Source organism: Etheostoma spectabile, chromosome 14 (genome assembly GCF_008692095.1).
Source record: "Etheostoma spectabile isolate EspeVRDwgs_2016 chromosome 14, UIUC_Espe_1.0, whole genome shotgun sequence".
NCBI classification, from domain to species: domain Eukaryota; kingdom Metazoa; phylum Chordata; class Actinopteri; order Perciformes; family Percidae; genus Etheostoma; species Etheostoma spectabile.
This window is the reverse complement of record NC_045746.1, coordinates 1,401,661-1,422,133: the sequence shown is the minus strand read 5'-3', so window position 1 is coordinate 1,422,133 and position 20,473 is coordinate 1,401,661. Positions and strand designations below refer to the sequence as shown.

At 41.4% G+C, this 20,473-nt stretch overlaps 2 protein-coding genes across 4 annotated transcripts in view; both read right to left on the bottom strand.

Moving 5' to 3' along the window:
* znf704 (zinc finger protein 704) overlaps window positions 1-4,036 on the bottom strand; it is a gene marked incomplete in the record, with an annotated part of 52,756 nt that extends 48,720 nt beyond the window's left edge. Inside the window, 1 exon segment of the mRNA XM_032535071.1 lies at window positions 3,137-4,036. Coding sequence (XP_032390962.1) covers window positions 3,137-3,397 — 261 coding nt within the window.
* Window positions 4,037-5,842: 1,806 nt separating this feature from the next.
* pag1 (phosphoprotein membrane anchor with glycosphingolipid microdomains 1) overlaps window positions 5,843-20,473 on the bottom strand; it is a 48,750-nt gene continuing 34,119 nt past the window's right edge. For 2 of the 3 annotated variants that reach the window (XM_032535816.1, XM_032535814.1), the window contains 7 exons: window positions 19,151-19,382; window positions 18,081-18,123; window positions 14,745-14,835; window positions 14,249-14,418; window positions 13,539-13,970; window positions 8,316-8,375; window positions 5,843-8,009 (listed from right to left, as the gene is read on the bottom strand). In XM_032535816.1, the coding sequence (XP_032391707.1) occupies window positions 7,647-8,009; window positions 8,316-8,375; window positions 13,539-13,970; window positions 14,249-14,418; window positions 14,745-14,835; window positions 18,081-18,123; window positions 19,151-19,338 (1,347 nt within the window). In that variant the 5' untranslated portion in view covers window positions 19,339-19,382 and the 3' untranslated portion in view covers window positions 5,843-7,646. Of the gene's footprint in view, window positions 8,010-8,315; window positions 8,376-13,538; window positions 13,971-14,248; window positions 14,419-14,744; window positions 14,836-18,080; window positions 18,124-19,150; window positions 19,383-20,099; window positions 20,137-20,473 lie in introns of all 3 variants that reach the window. The other variant, XM_032535815.1, reaches the window with a different exon arrangement.

Below are 20,473 nucleotides of genomic sequence, written 5' to 3'. Positions count from 1 at the left end.
GACACACACACACACACACACGTCATACTCCTCAATGCTCCATGTGTGTTTCACTCTGGCTTTGGCATTTTCTCTTGTCTGTTTGTAAGAGTCTGATGGCTCTAGTTGTGTGTGTGTGTGTGTGATCTAGATCTTTATTTTAAAGCATTACATGACATGAATAGGGTTGACTATGGAAAAGGCAATAGCACACTGTAGTCAATCACTCACAAACACATTCACACATACCCACAGACACAACAAGAACAATTTATTTAGGTTAATGTGGTAAAAAAAACAAAAGAAATTATTATTGAGCATCACATCATGATACAGACTGGTCGCATGAACACTCAGTGGTGCGCTAACGCTCTGTGAAAACACAGACTTGAGTAAAACAACAAGATGGATTACAGTGGCTCGGGGAAGATTAGGAGTTGCGCGTATGACAAGTGCACTTCTCGGATAAAACCAACAGCAATTCCTTCCTTTCACCAGGTTTATGAATAATGGCATTTCACGGCGCCAGGAAATTGTAAAGCGTGCCAAATCAGTTGTGAAATGTGAGTTGCATGTGTCAAAGCTGTATGTGTGTGCTTGTGCACATAGAACAAAATACCCCGAGTGTCCCACATACCTCCACTCTCCTTATTAGCTAAACTGGTACAAAAAAACACTAGCTAATTTGTGTACAAATTAACTTTTTTATTATAAAAGAACCCTTGCATTATTCCATCGGACTGTTTTAATGTTAAAACAAGGTACATTTGTGATAATGCTTGATAGAAAACTATATAGCCTATCAACCTAGTGGTTATGTGATGAAAATAAATTGTGGTTTAAATTGCAACCGCAATACTGGTCAGAAAAATCACAACTAAATATTTTCATTCAGCCCCAACTCTTTTGGTGAAATACAATAAGTTATTCTGCAAGCAGAACTGAAATATACGACTACATTTTTGCCAATGAGACATAAATACTTTTAAAAGGACACATATAAGAACAAGAATGAGAAAAAAAGATTAACAATGTGTGTTTTAAACCTGTGTTTATTGTACACATAACACATACATTAACAAATACTCCTCCTCTGCCCTAAAAGATTACTCATACATCATCACAGGCAGCTTCCAGACTTGACCCTGTGGTGCCTTGGTTCATGCTGATGCTGCTCATTCAACCAATAAGGACGACGCCAGTCCGCCTGCCTGGGATCACCGCTTCAGAACAAAGAGTCACTCAGCTCCTATCAACAAGCTTGCTTCATTGACTCCCACATCGACGTACGATCGTCGCAAACAACAGTGAGGACTACAAAAGCGCCCAGCAAAACAAAAACAAGTAAACGCCTCTTTGTTAGCAGCGAGAGATCTGTGTAGCTTTACTCACACAACACACACTTGCACAAACCAACAAGTGGCATCTTGCACCCCCCCCTCCAGAACAGGGGGCATTCGTTTGCCATACCAGGCAATGTGCCAAGCATCCAGATTCTTCGGAGCATGCCACCTGTTGCCAGCCGGGGGCGCTTGCTTTGTTGGCTGTACAGCTGCTGCTCAAAACAGGGTGGCATGCCCTCACAAACAACCCCCACTCCAACCTTTTAAGAAGTCAACTCTAACTCATCAAACATACAAATTCACATATGGGAGGGAAAGCACACCCATGCCCGCAAAAAGCAACACAGGTTTACATGTGCACACACACACACACACACACACACACACACACACACACACACACACACACACACACCACAAACACACCCCTCTCCTCATTTCATTTTGGCCTCAGTGGGAATTGAGTGCTGAAAGACTATTGTGCTGAAAGGGTTACGCTCTCAGCCTCAGCTGCACTAGTCCAGCCTGCACCGGTGACTGTAACAGTATTGTGTGCAACAGCTTTTGGGAGTGCAGCACAGCAAACATAAATGTGCTAATGCAAAACAAGACAACCCAAGTTTACAATGCATTTCTCATCACTCAAAGCCTTAACAGTTCCCCTAACAGCTGTTGCATTCCTCTTTGTTAAGGTTTGACATGTGAGTAAGTTTTAAACTTTAATTTACAACTTAATTTGAGATTTACAAGCAGTTCAGAGTGTTACTGCTGTATCTGTATCCGATGTACAACTTCCTTATGTCTCACATTTGCATGAAGGAAATGTAAACAGTCCAGCATATATGTGGTAACAAACAGCAGCCAAACATTTCTGTTTTGGTTACAGAAATAATACTTACAACTACAGCCTAAATGACTTCATCAATAACATATGAAAACAGAACACACACATAAATGCAAGAAGGCAAAAAACCACACCAAGCAAAATAAATCAAAATCAGATCGTAAACAAGCCATCATTTGGTCACATGCAATACTCAGTCCCTCCCTTACTATAAAAAGGACCGAGCACACACACCTCCCTTATGCCAGAAACAGTGTTTTCATCCAGGAGCAGGGTTGGTTTCTCTTCCTTACACAGTCTTTATCTGAGGCCATGTGACACCAAGGAATACACGTTGAAAAGGAAGGCAATTAGGTCACTGCTAATCAGGACTACACATTTGGACATCATCAAAACTTACTTCACTGTCTCTAATGTCACAGGAACCCCACAGTATCTACCGTATGTTTACCGTGGATAAACAATAGTTACATCTTGTACAGAATGGGTTCACATAAAGCCGTACAATATTGTTATTAATTTTATTAGGGGGCCAAGCTGTATCTTCAATGAAATTATCTTTGATACATTCTATGTGCAATTAAAGCCATACGGCAAAGGCAAATTTGTTTGTATTAAATGTGATATAAATCATAAGTCTATGTGCAAAACGTGACGAGCGTGTTTGTTTGCATCGGTTTACCCACCCACTAGCCCACATAAACATTGCGCAGGCCCTATCAAGCCCTTTGTCCCATACATCTGATGTCGCCAAATGTCATGACAGCCTAAATTGCAGTATTATTATTATTCTCGGTGGTTCTGGTTTTGTGCCAGCTGGTTACATTTGACATTAGTGGCGGCAGCAGCGACAGCGGTGACACCGTTAAATCCGCTCCGTAAAGGCAGCGCTTAAACGCCGCAAAACACCGCACAATAAAAACAGTGAAGCGCTGCCTGCCGCGGCGCTTTTACACTAACAGACACACACCTTCAAGCTGGACTTCAGCGGTCCTTTGGCTGCAGTGTGGTTGAACCCCGCGGCTATCTCCTCCTCGGAGAACTCCTTGAGGCTCCCGTCCTGCATTAGCACGGTGTAGACGCTGCGCCGGGTTTCTACGGCCGAGACGTCTCTGTTTTCCTGCTTGACAGCCTGGACCACTCCTGTCACCGGGGCACCGTCCCCCGTCGGACTCGGCGCATAAACGCGACTGCCGAGGATCGAACGTTTCACTAAACGCCTTGTATGCATGTTTAAAAGTGTCTCGCCAAATTCAGAGCCGTTTGCCGGTGAATTTAAATCATTAAACGTCGAATTATAACCGGTAATCAACGTTGAGAAAAACACAAAACCGAAGCGGGTAGACTACGCGCCCTGATGAAATGTTAGAAAGCGGCAACATACTCGGTAAGCGAAAACTCCGAACAGCGTCCTAAATGCACCGTACTTAAAAGCACCGAACACTGAAGGAAAACTCGGAATTAGCACCCGACAAAAGCCAACAACACGAAACGATTCATTCGCCGCTAAACAACCTCCACATCCAACCGGCTACCAATCTTCCTCCGTTCGACTTGTTTGTTTTGCCCACTGCTCCCTGCAAGCTCAGGGGGCGGCGGAAAAACACGGACTACCCGCTATTTCAGGAACCGAAGTAACATTTGTACACGATTAAACAAAATTGCAGCGTATCCTTGAATTAACGACTTACACATCGAAGAACGGAAGTAAATACGTCGAATTATTTTACTTCGCTCGGGCCCATACATCTCCATGCTTCCTCAGATGTTTAAAACTGTCGAAAACACAGCCGTTACGTGACTCCAGCTCCGGCTACTGCGAGCTCCAGTCCGCGCGTGGCGACGACCGAGCAAAGCCTCTACCGGCGGAATGCTGCCTGTAAACATGTGCGGTCCGGCGGCCAAGGCGGGCTGCAATTGGTCGCTGCAGCACACGCCTCCACAAGTCCCCACCGCTCCCCCTTCTCCAACAGAAGGTAATGCAAGCCGGGAGGATGCTCAATTCAAAACAATGACGCAAGGTTTGAGAGGAAACGAGAGGGAAGGGGAACGGTAGGAGGGAAAAATGGGAATTTAGGCTACTGATAGGAAAACTTCGACCAGACAGACACGCTTTATGCTATAACCTAGTTGCTGAACGCATATAGCCTACTTTTCAGGTGCCATGGGACTTCTAAATTACTATGATCTGGTTCTAAAATGAAAATAACGAACTGCACTGATCTTGTTTTTGTAAATGTAAACACAACAGGTTATTTAATTCTTTAAGAGGTTGTCATTACTTAACATGCCGGTTTTGTTCAACCAAAAGCACTGGGGTGAACCTGCTCCACATCAACCCTGTACATCAAGTAGGCCATCAGCCCAGGCAAGAGCCACATTTTAGCCAGCCCCATCAGATAAGTTATATAAACCATGCCATGAACTGCTTCATGTGCAAATACTAAATATAGACAAGGTATTATGCAAATGTGTATGAAAATGCTAATTTTAAATGGTGAGGTCATTATTGTGTTTGTATTGTATTGAGCTACCTATTTGATGCCACAGGGTAATGACAATATGCCAGCAGCCATATTGTTCTTTATTACTGTTCTGTATTACTGCTCTTCATTTCAGCACCACACATAACAGCTCGCACAGGTGGCTAACACTCGAGTAAGCTGCACTATGTACTAAATAAGAAACCTAAAGTGTGATCTCAAAATTTGACTCAAGTAGTTCCTCCCTGAGAAGGAAAGATGTCTGAAAAACGTCTCTATTTTGATTAGAGAGATCAGTGTTCAATTAGTGAAAAATCAAGTTTAGCAGAGGACATACCAGCAGACAAATAGTCTTACTAATGTCAAAAAGGGTTTGCAGTTTACAATCTTTATACATGACAATGCCCCTAGTGAATACAAAGACACAATTTTATTATATATGTATATATTCTTAATAGAACAATTCATGTCATAAAATATTTACATGCAGAGAATGGAAACAGGACAGAGATGAGTTACCATAACTTCCAAAACAGGCTTTGCCCTGTGTTCAAAGACCGGTGTCACCATAGAATTGTCTGCTTGTTGTAGGGGGAACAAATGGTCTCATTACGGGAGTGGAGCTGAAGGAGAGGCAGCAAGGGAGCATCTCCCTACCTCCACCAAACCCCAATTCCCTGAGTGTGTGTGTTTGTGTGCATGTTAGGGGGGGTCCTGATTAGATTTGGCATTAAAACACTCCCTGTGACAGATAATTTCCAAAGAGGTCATTTATAGCATTCTGTGAATACCATTATATCCAAATAATGGCACCAGCCTGATACACAGCCACATCACTTGGTAGGAAATATCTGCTAATTTTTTTGGGAATGATTTTTAAATTTATTTTTATTACCGGCTTCATTTACCAGTTTATGCTCATAAACTACTGGTTGTGGATTGCATTTAAATCCTGATTCACTGTAGCATTGCTGGGAGAAGTTACACCATTTTAAATGTCTGAAGTCTAATGAAACATGAGTTAAGGCTGGATAAGCTGTCATATTTTGATGTGGGTGGAAACAGATGACACACACACGTTTTTTCTGCAAAGATGGGAGATACTGTAACTGTAAAAGATATTTACAGCAAAATGCATTGGCCCTGTTACATTTGATAACATCAAACAGTATTGACACATTCAGTATTTTTGTTTTGTTTTGTTAAATACAAGTACCACACTCACGGTTTCTTAAAATGCATGTACCAAAACATTGTACCATATTTCTGACATTTGATTGGTTACTTCTTCTCAGAACTCAAAAGCTATATGACAACATGTTTTCAGTTTTCCTACAAACAAGGCAGACATACATCAGTGCTCTTAACAGACATGTTTTAAAATGATACCAATCTGGACATTGTACAAATAATATAAAGCTTACATAAAACTTCCAGCAAGAAACAGTTGGTTAAAATAGTGCTTCAAGTATGTACAAGCCTTGGCTGGCTGACGTCAGTACAAGCTACAAACAGACAGATATGGTTTTCTCGAGTGCTACAAGTACGTTAAAAAGCATTAGATATTCAAATTGTGCAGATATGTAGCTGGATAAGCAATATATAAATGCAGTACCATGATATTAAACCTTGTGCTTTAAAATTCATCGGGGATGCCAACTAAAGACTGTATACTGTACCAAGAGTAGCCTATGCTCAAAAAAGCATGACAACTAAAAATATATATATAAATAATCAATAGATTTGTATTAATAATGCAAGTTTGTGTCATTTTTATCACATTACACCTCTTTTGAATTTGTTTTGACCCGTGCAAAATGACAAAACGGAAAATATATTCTCATCATGTTTTAGTTTTAGTTTTTTTTAAACAATGTATTCTGTCCAAAACAAGTCTGGGGGAAGCGTACCTTTACTTCTCAACTCACTTTCATTTAATATCTTAATACAAATGCTAGAAACTTCTAGAAAACCCTATTTACTCTTCTTTCACACATACTCTTTAACATTCACAATTACACAACAATATGCATCTTCAAATAAATATGAATTTCACAAAATAATGTTGATATGGACTGTAAAACGTCAAAACAAATTTTTTTGTGACCTTAAGCTTGTGTGAAACCACATTTCTTACTTTGTCTCTTGGCTTGGTTGCAGTGAAAAGTCTAAAAAAAAACATATGTATGTAAGTAGTAGTCAAAAAGTCCTCATTTCTATTTGGTTGCGTAATCTATCTAATTGTTTCAACTAACCATTTGGCCAAAAATAAGACTGGCTTTTGCTTTATGTGCCTAGAACCTATTCACAGGAATTTCAAGCAGAGAATACTCAGTGGAGGTGCTGCCAAACCTGACAAAGAATAGCTTGAAATACACCATCTGGCACCTCAATAAAACATGACACTGAGTCACCTAAAATAAGCTAGAAAGTCACTAGCAGCTGCAGAAGGGGCATGCAAACAAGGTTTCCTTCATATGTATGGTAAGTGCATGGATTTCATCATTACGGCACGGAATTCTTACTATCTTTTTATATAACAGGCGCAGATTGTGTACTGAGCTAACCCTATTTTTTATTTTTTTGATACTTTATTTATTTGATCATTTTTAACAATCAAGCGTTGTTAAATGTGTCCATGGTACGCACTGCCAAAAAAAAGACAAAAGAGGAATTTAATGATGAATCAAAGTGCACTCATCCACGATTAATGCCCAATAACTGATGTACTACAGTTTCGTTTGTACTAGGCCAACCAGTACCAATGACATTCACTGTGGTTGATAAATTAAATGTTCAGATATGATAAACCGTACCCAAGCCAAAAAGAGGACACTCATGCATCGATGATGGATGCTGTGGTGCGCCATTTTCCCCAAGTCATGCACCAAAAGCATGCTTGGTAGCGGGTTCACAGCACTATAGTGGCGTCTGTCAGATGTTAAGAGAGGAGGCTTCTCCCAAACCGCCACAGATAAAGACGATGACAGGAAAAAGTCAGAGGCGGGATGTTTCCCGGCTCAGACCTAACTCTCCGACACTCTCATAGTCAGGCTCTGTCTTGGCAGCGTCTGACCCATCTGCCCCCGGCCCAGCCCTGTGGTCATCATCCGAGCTACCAGTCTTTGGGATGCGGATGGTTTCATAGCAGTGATCCGTGCTGTCCAAGTTGGGGTCTTCGTCCGTCTGGGGCTTGTCTGGCTGGGCGTAGATATCTCGGACAGTGGCATAGAGGTCACTGGAGGAAGAGGATGTGACGAGACCTTTGATCTCTGCAATGCTGCTGTAGTCGTGCTCTTTGTCGTCCTCGTTCAGAGCATCGTCACAGTTTGTTTTGTTGACTGTAGAGTACAATGCTAACTGAAGGATAGAGAAGAAACCCATGTGAGTTGACCTTATTTTGTATAAATTGTCATAAACTACATGTATTGAGTTTACAGGAATGTGAACACAAAAAGAAACAGTCTGATGCATTTGTACCAAAAGATCCCCTGGTAGGTTTTTCCCCTCGCATAGCGTATTGTCTGATGCAGTCTTTCACCAGTGTCTACTTTTTTTTTTAAATCCTTTTGGAGCTTGGAGCATCAGCATTCACAGAATAAAGTGCTGCTGTCTCTGGAGAGGAGACAGCAGTTTGGGGAATAAGGGAGTTTAACACACACTTACCTCATTGTCTGACAGAATGTGGTTGTCGGACCCTGTTGCAGGAGACAGAGGGGAGTGTAACTGGAGGAGAAAAGAACAAAAAGATAAATTAAGATATGGTTCAGTGTGTAAAAGACTGAGCATAGAATCAGACATTTAAAACTACAAAGTGGATGCTTACTTCTACTGCAAGTGGCTGTTGGAAACATTGTAGGGGTTGTCCCACATTTTTATTTTTAAGAATTAGGTGGCATCTTCCGGTTATAAAAATTTAAAGAAGCAATCCTTGGAATTTAACCACTTTCTCGTACTATTTGAAACTTAGTATAGCAATAGATCTGTTCCAAACAACTTTGAGGGAATTCAATTGAGATAGTTAGTTAGTTATAATTAGTTAAATAAATAGTAGGTTCCTATTGATCTGCATTATTGAAACATGTTGCCATCTATTGACAAATTCTCAAAAACAATAGTGGGAAATCTCTTTGAATGGCTTGAAAAAGCACTTGGTAACCAATCAATAAAGTGAACTAAGCTAACAAGCTCTGCATCTACTGTTTTAGCTGGGGTACATATGAAGTTAATGTTGTATATAAGCACCCGTTCATTAAGAAAATTATTGAGTAAAAGTCAATATTCAGTGACAGTGAGTGATGTTTTTGTGCAAAGCCTCTGTCTACTTTGCCTTATGATCGATGAAGGAGCCATTAATCATCAAAGCATATCTGACAATGGCACTAAACACCCCAGGAGTCTAACAAGAACCACAATATCCCTGCTACTGTTGACTAAATACTTCATACCATGCAATTTTTTTGTTCCTTTTCTGATTAGATCTGGGGAATACATTCTGATTTGCTAAGTTCTTAGCTGGATGTACCAAGGTTAATGATGATGTGTTTGAAAAAAAGGGAAAGCTTTCCACTTGTTGAAGCACAATACTTTGTGCTTGTCAAGGCCACATTGCCACACAAGCTACGCTCTTATGTACTGAATAAAAAAACAGAGCTGTGCACAGAGATCATCCACCAAAGCATCCTCTCCTACTGCGTGTGTCATGATACAGATATAAGTTTCTCTGTTATGGATAACGCACGATTGGAGACATGATTACTTTTATAGATTCAACACTCTATAATGCAGTAGATCTCTTTGTTTATTTCACTGCAATTAGCCAACCAATTAGGCAGAGTGCCCCTGAGGAGTCTCGTATGAAACATGGACTCAGGTGACATGACCCATCGACTGCACCTCTGAGTGTGTCTCACAATATTTGTTCATCTAATTAGTGGCCTGCTTGTTCTTGGCTCAAGTATCTTTGCAAATTGAAGTGGAATTTTCATTTAGACAGTCACAGTCAGAAATGTATTTAACCAAAGTTTGATGCATATGGGCATTAAATTGAGACTTAGAACCTTTTTTCATGCATATTAAATTAATATAAAACCCTTTAACAGTTAATGTCTGTTGTTGTGTAATTACACATCAAGACGTATGTGTGTCCATGAGACAGGATTATGGGAATATGTTTATGTGAATGCAGGAGACACAATGACATGGAGGACATGCGAGTGTGAAAGTAAGCTGATTACATCGGCCTCTGAAGATGGATGACTCAGGTGTCAATCTGTCAATCCTGCTGACGTGCATGTTGACACACACATACACATTCAAAACAGTATGAATAAATACATCAACTCAGATTATCTGTATCCATTCACTGTCTTCACTGCATTCACTGTCTTGAATGTAGTACACAAAGATGAATACACACACACACACACCAATAATAGCACCAAGTCACATTATGACCTATATATATATATATATCACACTTACAAACACACATTACAAACTCAAATCCTCTAATAACAATAGTGATTCCCTTTAGCGATAAGCAGCTCAACAGTGCTGACTATGGCAGTTTACAAGTTCAATAACTGTACAACTGCACAGGATCAAAGAGCCTGTGAATGAAAGGTCACAAATAGTGTGGGTCTGCAGTAAATGTTTAACTAGAAACCAGGTGTACATGTGGAAAATGTGCATGTGTGGGAAACCCTGTCTCATATGAGCAGCATTTACCGAGCTGCTACCTGAGAAGATTCCTCTCTGACATTTGCATGCAGGCACCCCAGCATCTGTCCAGTGTGTGTGTTTGACAGAGACAGATAGAGAGTTTCTATAACCCATATCATCCATCATGAGGCCAGACTAACTGCCATAGTGAAAGTGGCCAGCTGGCACTCACTAGGAACACACACACACACACACACACACACACACACACACACACACACACACACACACACACACACACACACACACACACACACACACACACACACACACACACACACACACACACACACACACACACACACACACACACACACACACAAACTGACAAGACAGATCACCCACAGCTCCTGGTCATACATTGGCATAAACCACAGTGAGCCAGGAACATTTAGGGTTAACCTCAAATCAGCCCCAGGGAGTCTATGTGTAGCTGAATATATGTAGTATAGCATGTAATAGTGTGTGTGTGTGTTTGTGTGTGTGTGTGTGTGTGTGTGTGTGTATAATGTGGGGGGATGGGGAGAAATAACAAAATGAATGCTGAATAGACATGGTACAAGGTGCATGTGGGTGTGTCTATAAATATTTACAGTACATAAACAGTACATTTTGATTATGTATGTGTGTCTCAGATCAAGATTTTTTGTCATAGATATGGGGGTCAGATGAGGCTAGACTCACCTGCTGTTCAACTGAGCAGCAGTGATTAACTAATTGGTTACAAGAGCAGAGAGAATAGAGATATGAGACTAAAAAAAGAGAAGAGAAATAAGTAAAGGGGGAAGAGATGAACAGAGGAAAAGAGAACCAAGGAGATAAAATATCCTAAGGATAGTTCTGATTTACTATAAGTCATTTTTATCAGTTATGGTAAGTCCATCAGAATAGGAAAGAAGATTACAATCATCAACCCGATTATTTAAACCACTTAATTTGAAGGCAAAAGTAAGATTGACACCTGAACTGTTGGTAATAATTCCTCAATGCCAATATGGCAAGTACACTAGATCAAAGTTGAATCAGTTGACTGTAATGCTAGCAGCTCTGTGAGGCTGCACTTAGGCACAGCTAAATGCTAATCACAGAATGCTAACATGCTCACAATGACAATGGTAACATGCTAATGTTAAGCGGATATTTGTTCGCGAATGTCACCATTTTTGTTCAGTGTGTTAACATGCATATTTTCCCTAATTAACACAAAAAAGCTACACTACAGCTGAGGTTGATGGGAAGGTCTATAGTGTTAAAGGTATTTGGTCATAAACTAAAATATTGGAGATATTAAGATTTTAAAAATGAATCCTAATTGGACATGAACTTATTCATGTCAATGTCATGTCTTATTCATTAAAATCTATTGAATAGTTGTTGAGACATTTTACTAGTATATATTTCATGGTAGAGCTAAAGAAAAAGTCAAGGGATCAACAAAGCCATTAGGATTTGTCCTCTGGGCACCATGGATGTCTGTACCAAACTTGACAGCAATCCATATAATGGTTGTAGAGATTCCTTAGTGTGGACCAGAGTGGTGGAGCAACAGACCTACCAACATTCCCCCCCTTAGAGCCGTACCAGTCTTATAAAATGACAATTATCCTTTAAAATAAGAGAAGGGGAAGTAATGGGGAAGAAGGTCAATATAAACAAACAGGAAAAGTGTTAAAAGAGAATGTCCCCCATGCAGCTTTGTGGCAGATTGACTTGACAGCTTCTAACAGTCTGATGCAATTCTTTCCAAGCTGTGAGAGTGTGTTAGTGCATTTGTTTGTTGCTTTCTTTGTGTGTGTCTCTCTCTCTCTGATGGATCTCCGCATGTGGAGGGCAGCATGTTGAGAGCAGCAGCAGCAGCAGCAGCAGCAGCAGCAGCAGCAGCAGCAGCAGCAGCTCTGCTCCGTTCGATGCGGCACATGACATTGAAGCGCCTTTCTTCTCACCTCTCCACTACTTTTCTTTTCATTCTTCTTACCTCTCGTCTCCTTTACATCTCAATCTCTTACCTGTACTTCCCTCTCCAACTATGTTTCTTCTTTTAAATCCTATCTTTTCTCTTCCCTTCTCGCTGCTACAGATGGCTTCATTTGTATGTTCTTTTTTGTTATTATTTATTTCTCTCTATCTTACTTGCCTCTCTCTCTCTCGAGTTTTTTTTCTCTCTCTCAACCTTTATGCCTCTGGGGCCTCTCAACTGTTTTTGAGTCAATCTCCAACCATCTCTCTATTACTATCTCTATTTCGTCTAATACTCTCCTCCCACTCCAGCTCCCATTTTCATTCTTCTCTTCTTCCTTCACTGCTACACCATTTCCTCTCTTTTTGTACCTCTTTCACACCAATGACCTGGTTATCTAACCAATGTTCAACCATTCTTTTGGAAATTGAAACCAAGCCAGTCAACATGGGCATATCCCCATGGTCATGACGATTCAGGTACGACCTTGGTCAACCAGGCAGCAATGCATAACAATATCCTTTAGTGCTAGAAATGGGCGAGGCTTTCACATCATATTCAGTGAACAGCTAACATCACATACTCCCGTTCAACTGTATATCAGCAGAACTAATGTTTTGTAGCCACTTGAATCTGTCATTGTACAGTAGGGAGAGATGAATAAAGCTTACTTTATGATTGTTTCACAGTGATTACCTTCTAAAGCACAAATAAATAACCACTGAACACTTCTCATAGGATTTTGTGCAGTCATTTATCCTGATCTACATATTCACTGCGGCAGCTGGACAAGGAAGTAGGTTACTCCAGTATCGATTTTCAGACGATGGGAGAACATTTTTCTTTGTTTGATTTCATTAAAAGTAAAGTTGGGATTTTCTGTCGGATTCACGACTCCTCTAAAAAAAAAAAAAAAAGAAAGAAAAAAGACAGACTTGTTTGGAAATTAATTGAGTTTTCTGCTTCTGCATTGCTCTTTTAAATAAGGGGTTCTTTTGAATTTGGAATTAAGCTGCGCTACACAAATGTTGGTTGACTAAATTGTACAGGTGTTAAGACTTGGGGTTTTGGTACTAGATTAATAAAATCAATTGCTTTTTTAGTCCACACACAAAAAATTAAAGTGATATTGTATTGTGGATCCTCTGCTAATTCCCACCCCAAGTTAAGACCAACCACACACACGCTCGCACGTACGCACTTCTCACCTCTCCATTGTGCAGACCAGCCCCAGCCAGCCCATTCATCACCACTGGCGTGTTATCATTTTCATCCAGAACCTTCTCTGGTACCGGCGGAGGTAAGTCTTCCTCTGGTTCCTCCAGAGGCTTGTGGGAGGTAACGCTGGCATTATTAGAGCGCCTTTTGGCTTCCATGTCAGCGCTGTGACGGCTCTTCTTATTCAGGTCAACTGAGGCATACTCCACTCCTGCGAACAGAGGGCCCCGCTCAGGTGTGCAGGGGCTGAGGTGGCCGTTGAGAAGTGCAGGGGGATGATGGGGAGGTTCATCTGGGCTCAGATGGATGGTACCGTTTGGGAGACCGAGCTGTGCGGGGTGGTCTTTCAGTTCCTTGACGGTCTCGTACAGGGAGTCTTCAACGCTGACGTCACGTGATGCCACTGCAATCTCCTTCACCACCTGGATGTCAGATACATATATTGGGTTCTTTCATATGCATGTAAATGCACAAAATACATTTAATGCTACAGTCAACTGAATCAATACCAGCAATACCAGCCTCTTGTGGAAATGTTCTTTCTCTTTTTTATATTTTGAGCTTAATCAATCAAAAAAACAATCACCAGCCCAATAAAATGCCAAATAATCAAAGCCTTAATCTCCTGTAACAGCCACATTCAAGCTCAGTTCAAGTAAAAACCTGATTCGGCTGTATTGAGGCGACTTTAAACATTGACCTCATAGGTGCTGTCTCCTGAAGCTGGGGGTCTATCCCCAATATGGTTGTTGTTGGGAGGAATGCTAGGAAGCTCACGGTCCTGAGGGCACTTGGAGGACCTGAGCTCTGATTGGCTGGAGAGCATCTCCTCTGACGGATGGGGACTGGTATCCTGTGTGTCTGTGAGGACTGGCGGTGCACAGAAAAGAGAGAGAGAGAGAGAGAGAGAGAGAGAGAGAGAGAGAGAGAGAGAATCAGGGCAAGTGAAAAAAAACTCTCATTTGATGACTTTCAATGTGTTTTCTGTTACTGATATTTAGTACCCACCCAGGTGATGATGACTAAGAACATCATATAGATATGGCGATAAAAAAACAGCTGAGGTTTAAAACAATCCAAAGATGAAAGTCAACAAAGCTGTTGCATGCCACCAGCTAACGATACTTATAAAGGGCAGCAGTGACTCTAATATCAGTATAACAGTTGTAAGCTAAAGCCAAAGCTAACTATCTTACTTGTACCGCTGGTTAGAGGACCATTGTGAGAGCTGCTGGCGGCCACGTCTGTCGTTGGACTGTCTGCTGATTGGCTAATCGTCTCTGACATCTGCACAACAAAGGACAAGATGTTTGTCACTGCTGGCTGAGCTCAGAGGCTGGCAGATCAACTCGGTTATGACAAAAAAAAATCCAGTCTTAGAGGTTAATTCAATTACACTCCACACGAAAGGAAATTTAATTTCTAAAGGGAACAGAAATAAATCTGCACTTGTCAGCTTGCACAGGGCAGATGACTTTCACACCTCTGTGCATCACAAAAGCCACTGTCAGCAGATTGGATGTGTATGGACAATTATTTTTTGATCTTCGGGATTTTTGGTAACTGTCATATTTGCAGATAATTTTAACGCTCCCCTGTTTATCTCTGCTTTTCCAATTGCGTTGCTGATTACTTTAAGCTCATTATCAGTATGCTTAATTAAATGTAGTGTATTTTTACCCACCAACAAAAGACATCTAGAGAGAGATAGATAGAGAAAACAATTTCTGCGAAAATAAAAAACAAAACTGATTTATACCTAATGAAGATCCAATGCTGTTTATTCTCAGTTGGTCATATTTGGGTTTATGACATCCTTCTTTTGATAGAAGGCAGTCTAAAAACCATGCACCTATATCTTTAATGATATTTTTATTAAAACAAAAATCACAGATGATACTTTACTTCCCATTTCTTTTCCCTTGGCAGGAAAGTCAAAGCTCTGCTACACAACAACCAACCATGCAGCTGACAGATTTAGTCTTGCTCAAGGAGAGATTATATTATATTTTCTTACATTAAGTCTTTAAACCATGTCCTCCAGTGGAAGGATGTTTCCCTATTTGCTACATCCCATGGTTGCAAAATCACGAGTGAACTGAAAAGAAACTAGAGCAACCAACACTACGCATGCCAAGCACCTGCCGCGTTAAGGCAGGATTTATCAACATGCACTTTATCCTGCATACATAAACTGTCTGGTTTTGGTAGGCAAAGATGTCGTTCAGTCAGAGCTTAGAAAAACTGTAAAAACATATTAATTGCTTCAAGTCAAGATTCTCTTTGTTTAGGTCAGTTGTCTCCTCTGTGTGAGCAAGATGCAGTATCATAGAAGCTCTACAACACCACCTAGTGGTCAATTACTCTCAAACCTATTGAGGGTCCATGATGTAATCTTTTAACTATTTTATGACCCAAATTTCTCTTCTATTATTGTTTCATTGTTTTATTTTCTTGACCAAGGTGGGAAATAGTTACAAGATGGAGATATCCTAGTCTCATCATCATTCAAGTTTTATCTTTTTTTCATTTTATTTTTTATTCCACATCCAAATCCTGATAAGGGTCCTCGTGGCAGAGCATTTGATAAACTAAGATCATTTTAGATTTCTGGTGCATTTTTCATATTTTATGGAAATCTTAAATGTCTCACACACAGTCCTCACAAAACACATGAGTTGTTTAAATAAGTCTGAATGAAAGACATGTTTAAACAATTAGGTGACAAATGTTAACAAACGTGGGGGGCAAGGGAGAGAGCTCAGCTGCAGGGAAGACAGACTGATTGCAGGTGAGCAAGGAGAGCCAACCTACTATTTCGCAAAGACAAAGATCCCCATTCAACCTATCAGGCTGTGTGTGACAAGGTCCGTCATTTAAATGGGGCCCTCCTGACACAATCTAACCACCCAGCAATTGCGGATTAGAGTGAAGATATCCATCAAATGTAAAAGGGCTCTGAGGAATGTGTATGTGCGCAGGAAAGCCCATAAGGTCTAGAGAGAGGCACACGCACACGCGCGCACGCGCGCACACACACACACACACACACACACACACACACACACACACACACACACACACACACACACACACACACACACACACACACACACACACACACACACACACACACACACACACACACACACACACACACACACACACACACACACACACACACAGCCACAGCCCCAGAGGGAGTGACAGGATAAGAGAGTAAGTGGAAGTCACTTAGTCTGTGAAAGACGGGCATTTGTCACACTTAAATGTTGCTTGGCTACTGAAGCATTAGAATTATGGGAGTTGGTAATAATAACTATCAAGAGGACATGCATGCGGTACATTCATTGAAAGGGCAAATGTTAATTCAAGTTCAGTAGCTCTAATTCATTTTTCTTTCAGATTTTTGTGCCTTTTGTCTTGTTGTTTCATTGAGAATAGCATTAAATGGAATTTCTCACATGTGCTGTCTTAGCAGGAGTAACCCCTTCACCACAATTAGGAAACAATCTCATGAACAACTGGATGCTGTCAATCCGCTGTGTGTAGGGAGGCTTTGTTTTGAATATGTTTCGGTGTCAGTGTGATGGAAGTCGTGCAGTGTGTGCGCATGTTCCTTATGTGGAAGCCTTATCTACAGCCTCATTTACCAGTGGTTCCACTACCTGATTACAGAGACATGTCACTCACACACCGCTAGGTCTAATGAGGATTGCATGTGAATGTGTGTGCATGTGTGTGTGTGTGTGTGGTTTAAGAGAGAGAATGGATCTGAGTAAATATTTATTTTCCAGCAATTAGATTTAATTATCGATCTTTCACTTCTAAAGTTTCTCGACTTTCCCAGAATCCCAAGATGTTATTGAACCCTTACCTAATCTTTAACAAAACATGTATGGTTACACATGATTGTATAATGTGAGAGACTATGTAGGAGAGTGTACTGTATATTTGTGTTTAAATGTTCACACACATGTAATTAGTAATCCGGCTGATGCACTGTGACAAGCTGACTCAAAATAGACAGCTGTTCCCCCCACATCTCACGTCACAACACTCATACACCCACCACCACACACAAAAAACAACTAAAACATAAGAAGCAGAACTTTAAATGAATTCTAAAGGACAGGAAATTCAAACATTGCCTTTGGTTTCCCTTAAAGGAATAGCTTGACATGTTGGGACATTCCTTAGAGTCTCTGCCGACTGCCTGGAGGATGGTAGGGGAAGACTTGTGAATTTTCATTAGGGAACTAATCCCTGAATGGCTAATACTCGTTGCCTGCTCTGGGTGAGTTGGTTAGGGTTAGGCAAGAGGAGTGGGATTTGGTTATGGTTAGTGTAAGAGTGCCAGGGCGAGCCAATTGGGGATGAGTTTTCCCCTACCATCCTGCAAAAAAACCAACTTGCTGCCTGGGAACCTCACGGTGACAAGACAGCAAAAAAGCTTTTTTTATCAAAATATCAAGCTATTTCTTTAACAGCTCAGCTGCACTTCCTGCACGTACTACTGAAGTCCAACTCACTCCATTCATTAGGTTCTCATGTCCATTGACCGCCTTCTTCTGCCTAGAAAAGAAGAGGAATGGAGAGACAAGAGGGTTAAAAGGTGAGGGATTGAAGGTGGATGATTACAGAACACAGAGGACACCAGGCAGCACTAATATTGTAATGTGTGGTGTCGGCATCCTAGTTAGAATCTCGTGTGAATCTAAAAGACAATGAAGCTGTTTCTCTCTTTGGAACAGGTGCAGGCCTGGGTGTTATTCATTCTTTTGGCTCTTAATTATGAGAATAAACTGCTGGTTTATACGTTGATGGGTTCAAATCCACCAAGGTATACAAGCTCTTTTATTCCATTAGCTATTGGCTTTTCAAACAAAATGTAATTTGTTTAAAAGTTGGATAGCACAGGGTTTACTCCTGGTTTCTGCCTTCTTTGCGCTGCATTCTTTAAGCCAAATTGGCCACCACAGAAACCAATGCCAATTTAAAGTCATAGAGAAGAAGCATTAAGAGAGGCAACGGCAGTGAGTAGTATGAAAGCCCGAAAATTTGTGTTGGGAGGTTGGCTGGGGTGGTGAATGAGTCAAACAACAAAGGACTTTCACCCAGGAGACCGGAAATCGTGTCCCGCGTGTCACGGTTCCTAAACCGAACCGTCCCGTTCTTTTTTTCCTAAACGCAACCTGTTGTTGTCCTGCCCACCCACAACCTTTTCCTTAACTCAAGGGGATAGTTCATTTCACGGAATTCTTCCAAGGGCCCATCACAGACTTTTCGGCGATTCTGTGAAACTGCCACAGATTTTGAGTTAAGGGGCTGTGTTCATTTCACGGAAATCGGTGAGATCAGGTTGACAATTTCTACATGGTAACCCTTTTTGACAGCACACATATTCATCCACTATTGTTGCAATAAATCCATTACTCATCATTGTGGCTGCAACCATGATGGCAGTGGCTAAAAATACCCGCTCAGCAACCGTTTACCAGGAATACTAGATAGCTGAGTGTAGGTAAATCCAGTCAGCCCTTTCTGATATTTTCTAAATATGTGAGTGTTTCCGTGTGTCTGTGTGTGAGATGGTGCTCACCCCTGGCAGCTAGCACACAGCAGCAGCAGCACAGAGACCAGCAGCAGGGCGACGAGGATGCTGAGGGTGACGACCAGGACCAGCTGCCCACCGCCCAGCCACGATGCCACCCCTGTAGCAGCTGCCGCCCCTGACCCAACGACACCCGCCTCCGGCCCCCACCACACTCCACTCAGCACCGGAGCCATAACGCATCACACTGTGGGGGGGAAAGACATTGGACAGGTACCGGCTGGAGAAATAGAAGAAAGATAAAAACAGACAAATCAAATTTCTCTTTCAATTCTTTGCAAAGAAAACTAAATAGTTGACCAGGAATGCTTTACTTGTTTGATTTCTTCTTTCGAAAGAGAAGGTTTTGAGCAAATGAATCTGGTTGTAACACGTTCCGTGGATACTAAAACAATTCATCAAACTGTGCAACTGTGTCTTGTCTTGTCTGTTATTTGTCAAGTAAACAAACTGGATTGACTTGATTGGGGTGCAGCTGCTTCATTCAGGTTATTGCATTAATCATCCACCGATTTTATTATGAAACAGTAATGAGTAAAATCTCTTTCTGACCATGGCCAGTTCAAACTACAACCTTTTTTGACTGACCATTTTTATCAGTTTACTCTTTCAAAAGTATACAGGTAAAGACCAAGGAGTTTATAGTAATGTCAAATCTACTAGTAACCAGCAGCTCTAGAGTATATACTATTAGCAGACATGGCCAGCAGGTGGCAGTACAGAGCAAAGTCAGACTGCAGTGCAGGCAGTGATCAGCCTCCGTCTGCTGCAGTGGCCCTCACACTAGAGCTACCACAACTGGTGTCTGGGCTCTGCGCACAGCATAAGCAACCTCATCACGTCTCTGTCTAACATCCAAAGTTAGGTCTCACGGAGTCGATGGAACCCCTGATGTTATCACAGGTGATTTATGAAGCTGTGTGGTGTTGCGGGTCACAACGAGGGGATGCAGCGGCAAGGATGAGCTTGTGTGTCTCAAAAAATCTCCAAACAAAAAAAGGCGGAGTGATTTCTCCACTGTGTGTGCAAGTAATTGACATCTGGCACCGCAGTGTATGATAGAGATGGGGGCAGACAATAAGGGAGCAGGAGTGAAAGAATGATCAAAGGCAGAAGGTGGCATGCAGGATGATTGACAGGGAACGACAGTGAGTGTCTTTCTATGTGCCCTCTTTTTCATGGGTTTCTCCTTTCAATTAGCTGACGAGACAAAAAAAAAGTGACAATCTATCTTTTCTCTACTCTTCTCTGGCGTGTGCATTAGCCAAACTCCTGTCTGGTGCAGTGTGTGTGTGTGTGTGTGTGTGTGTG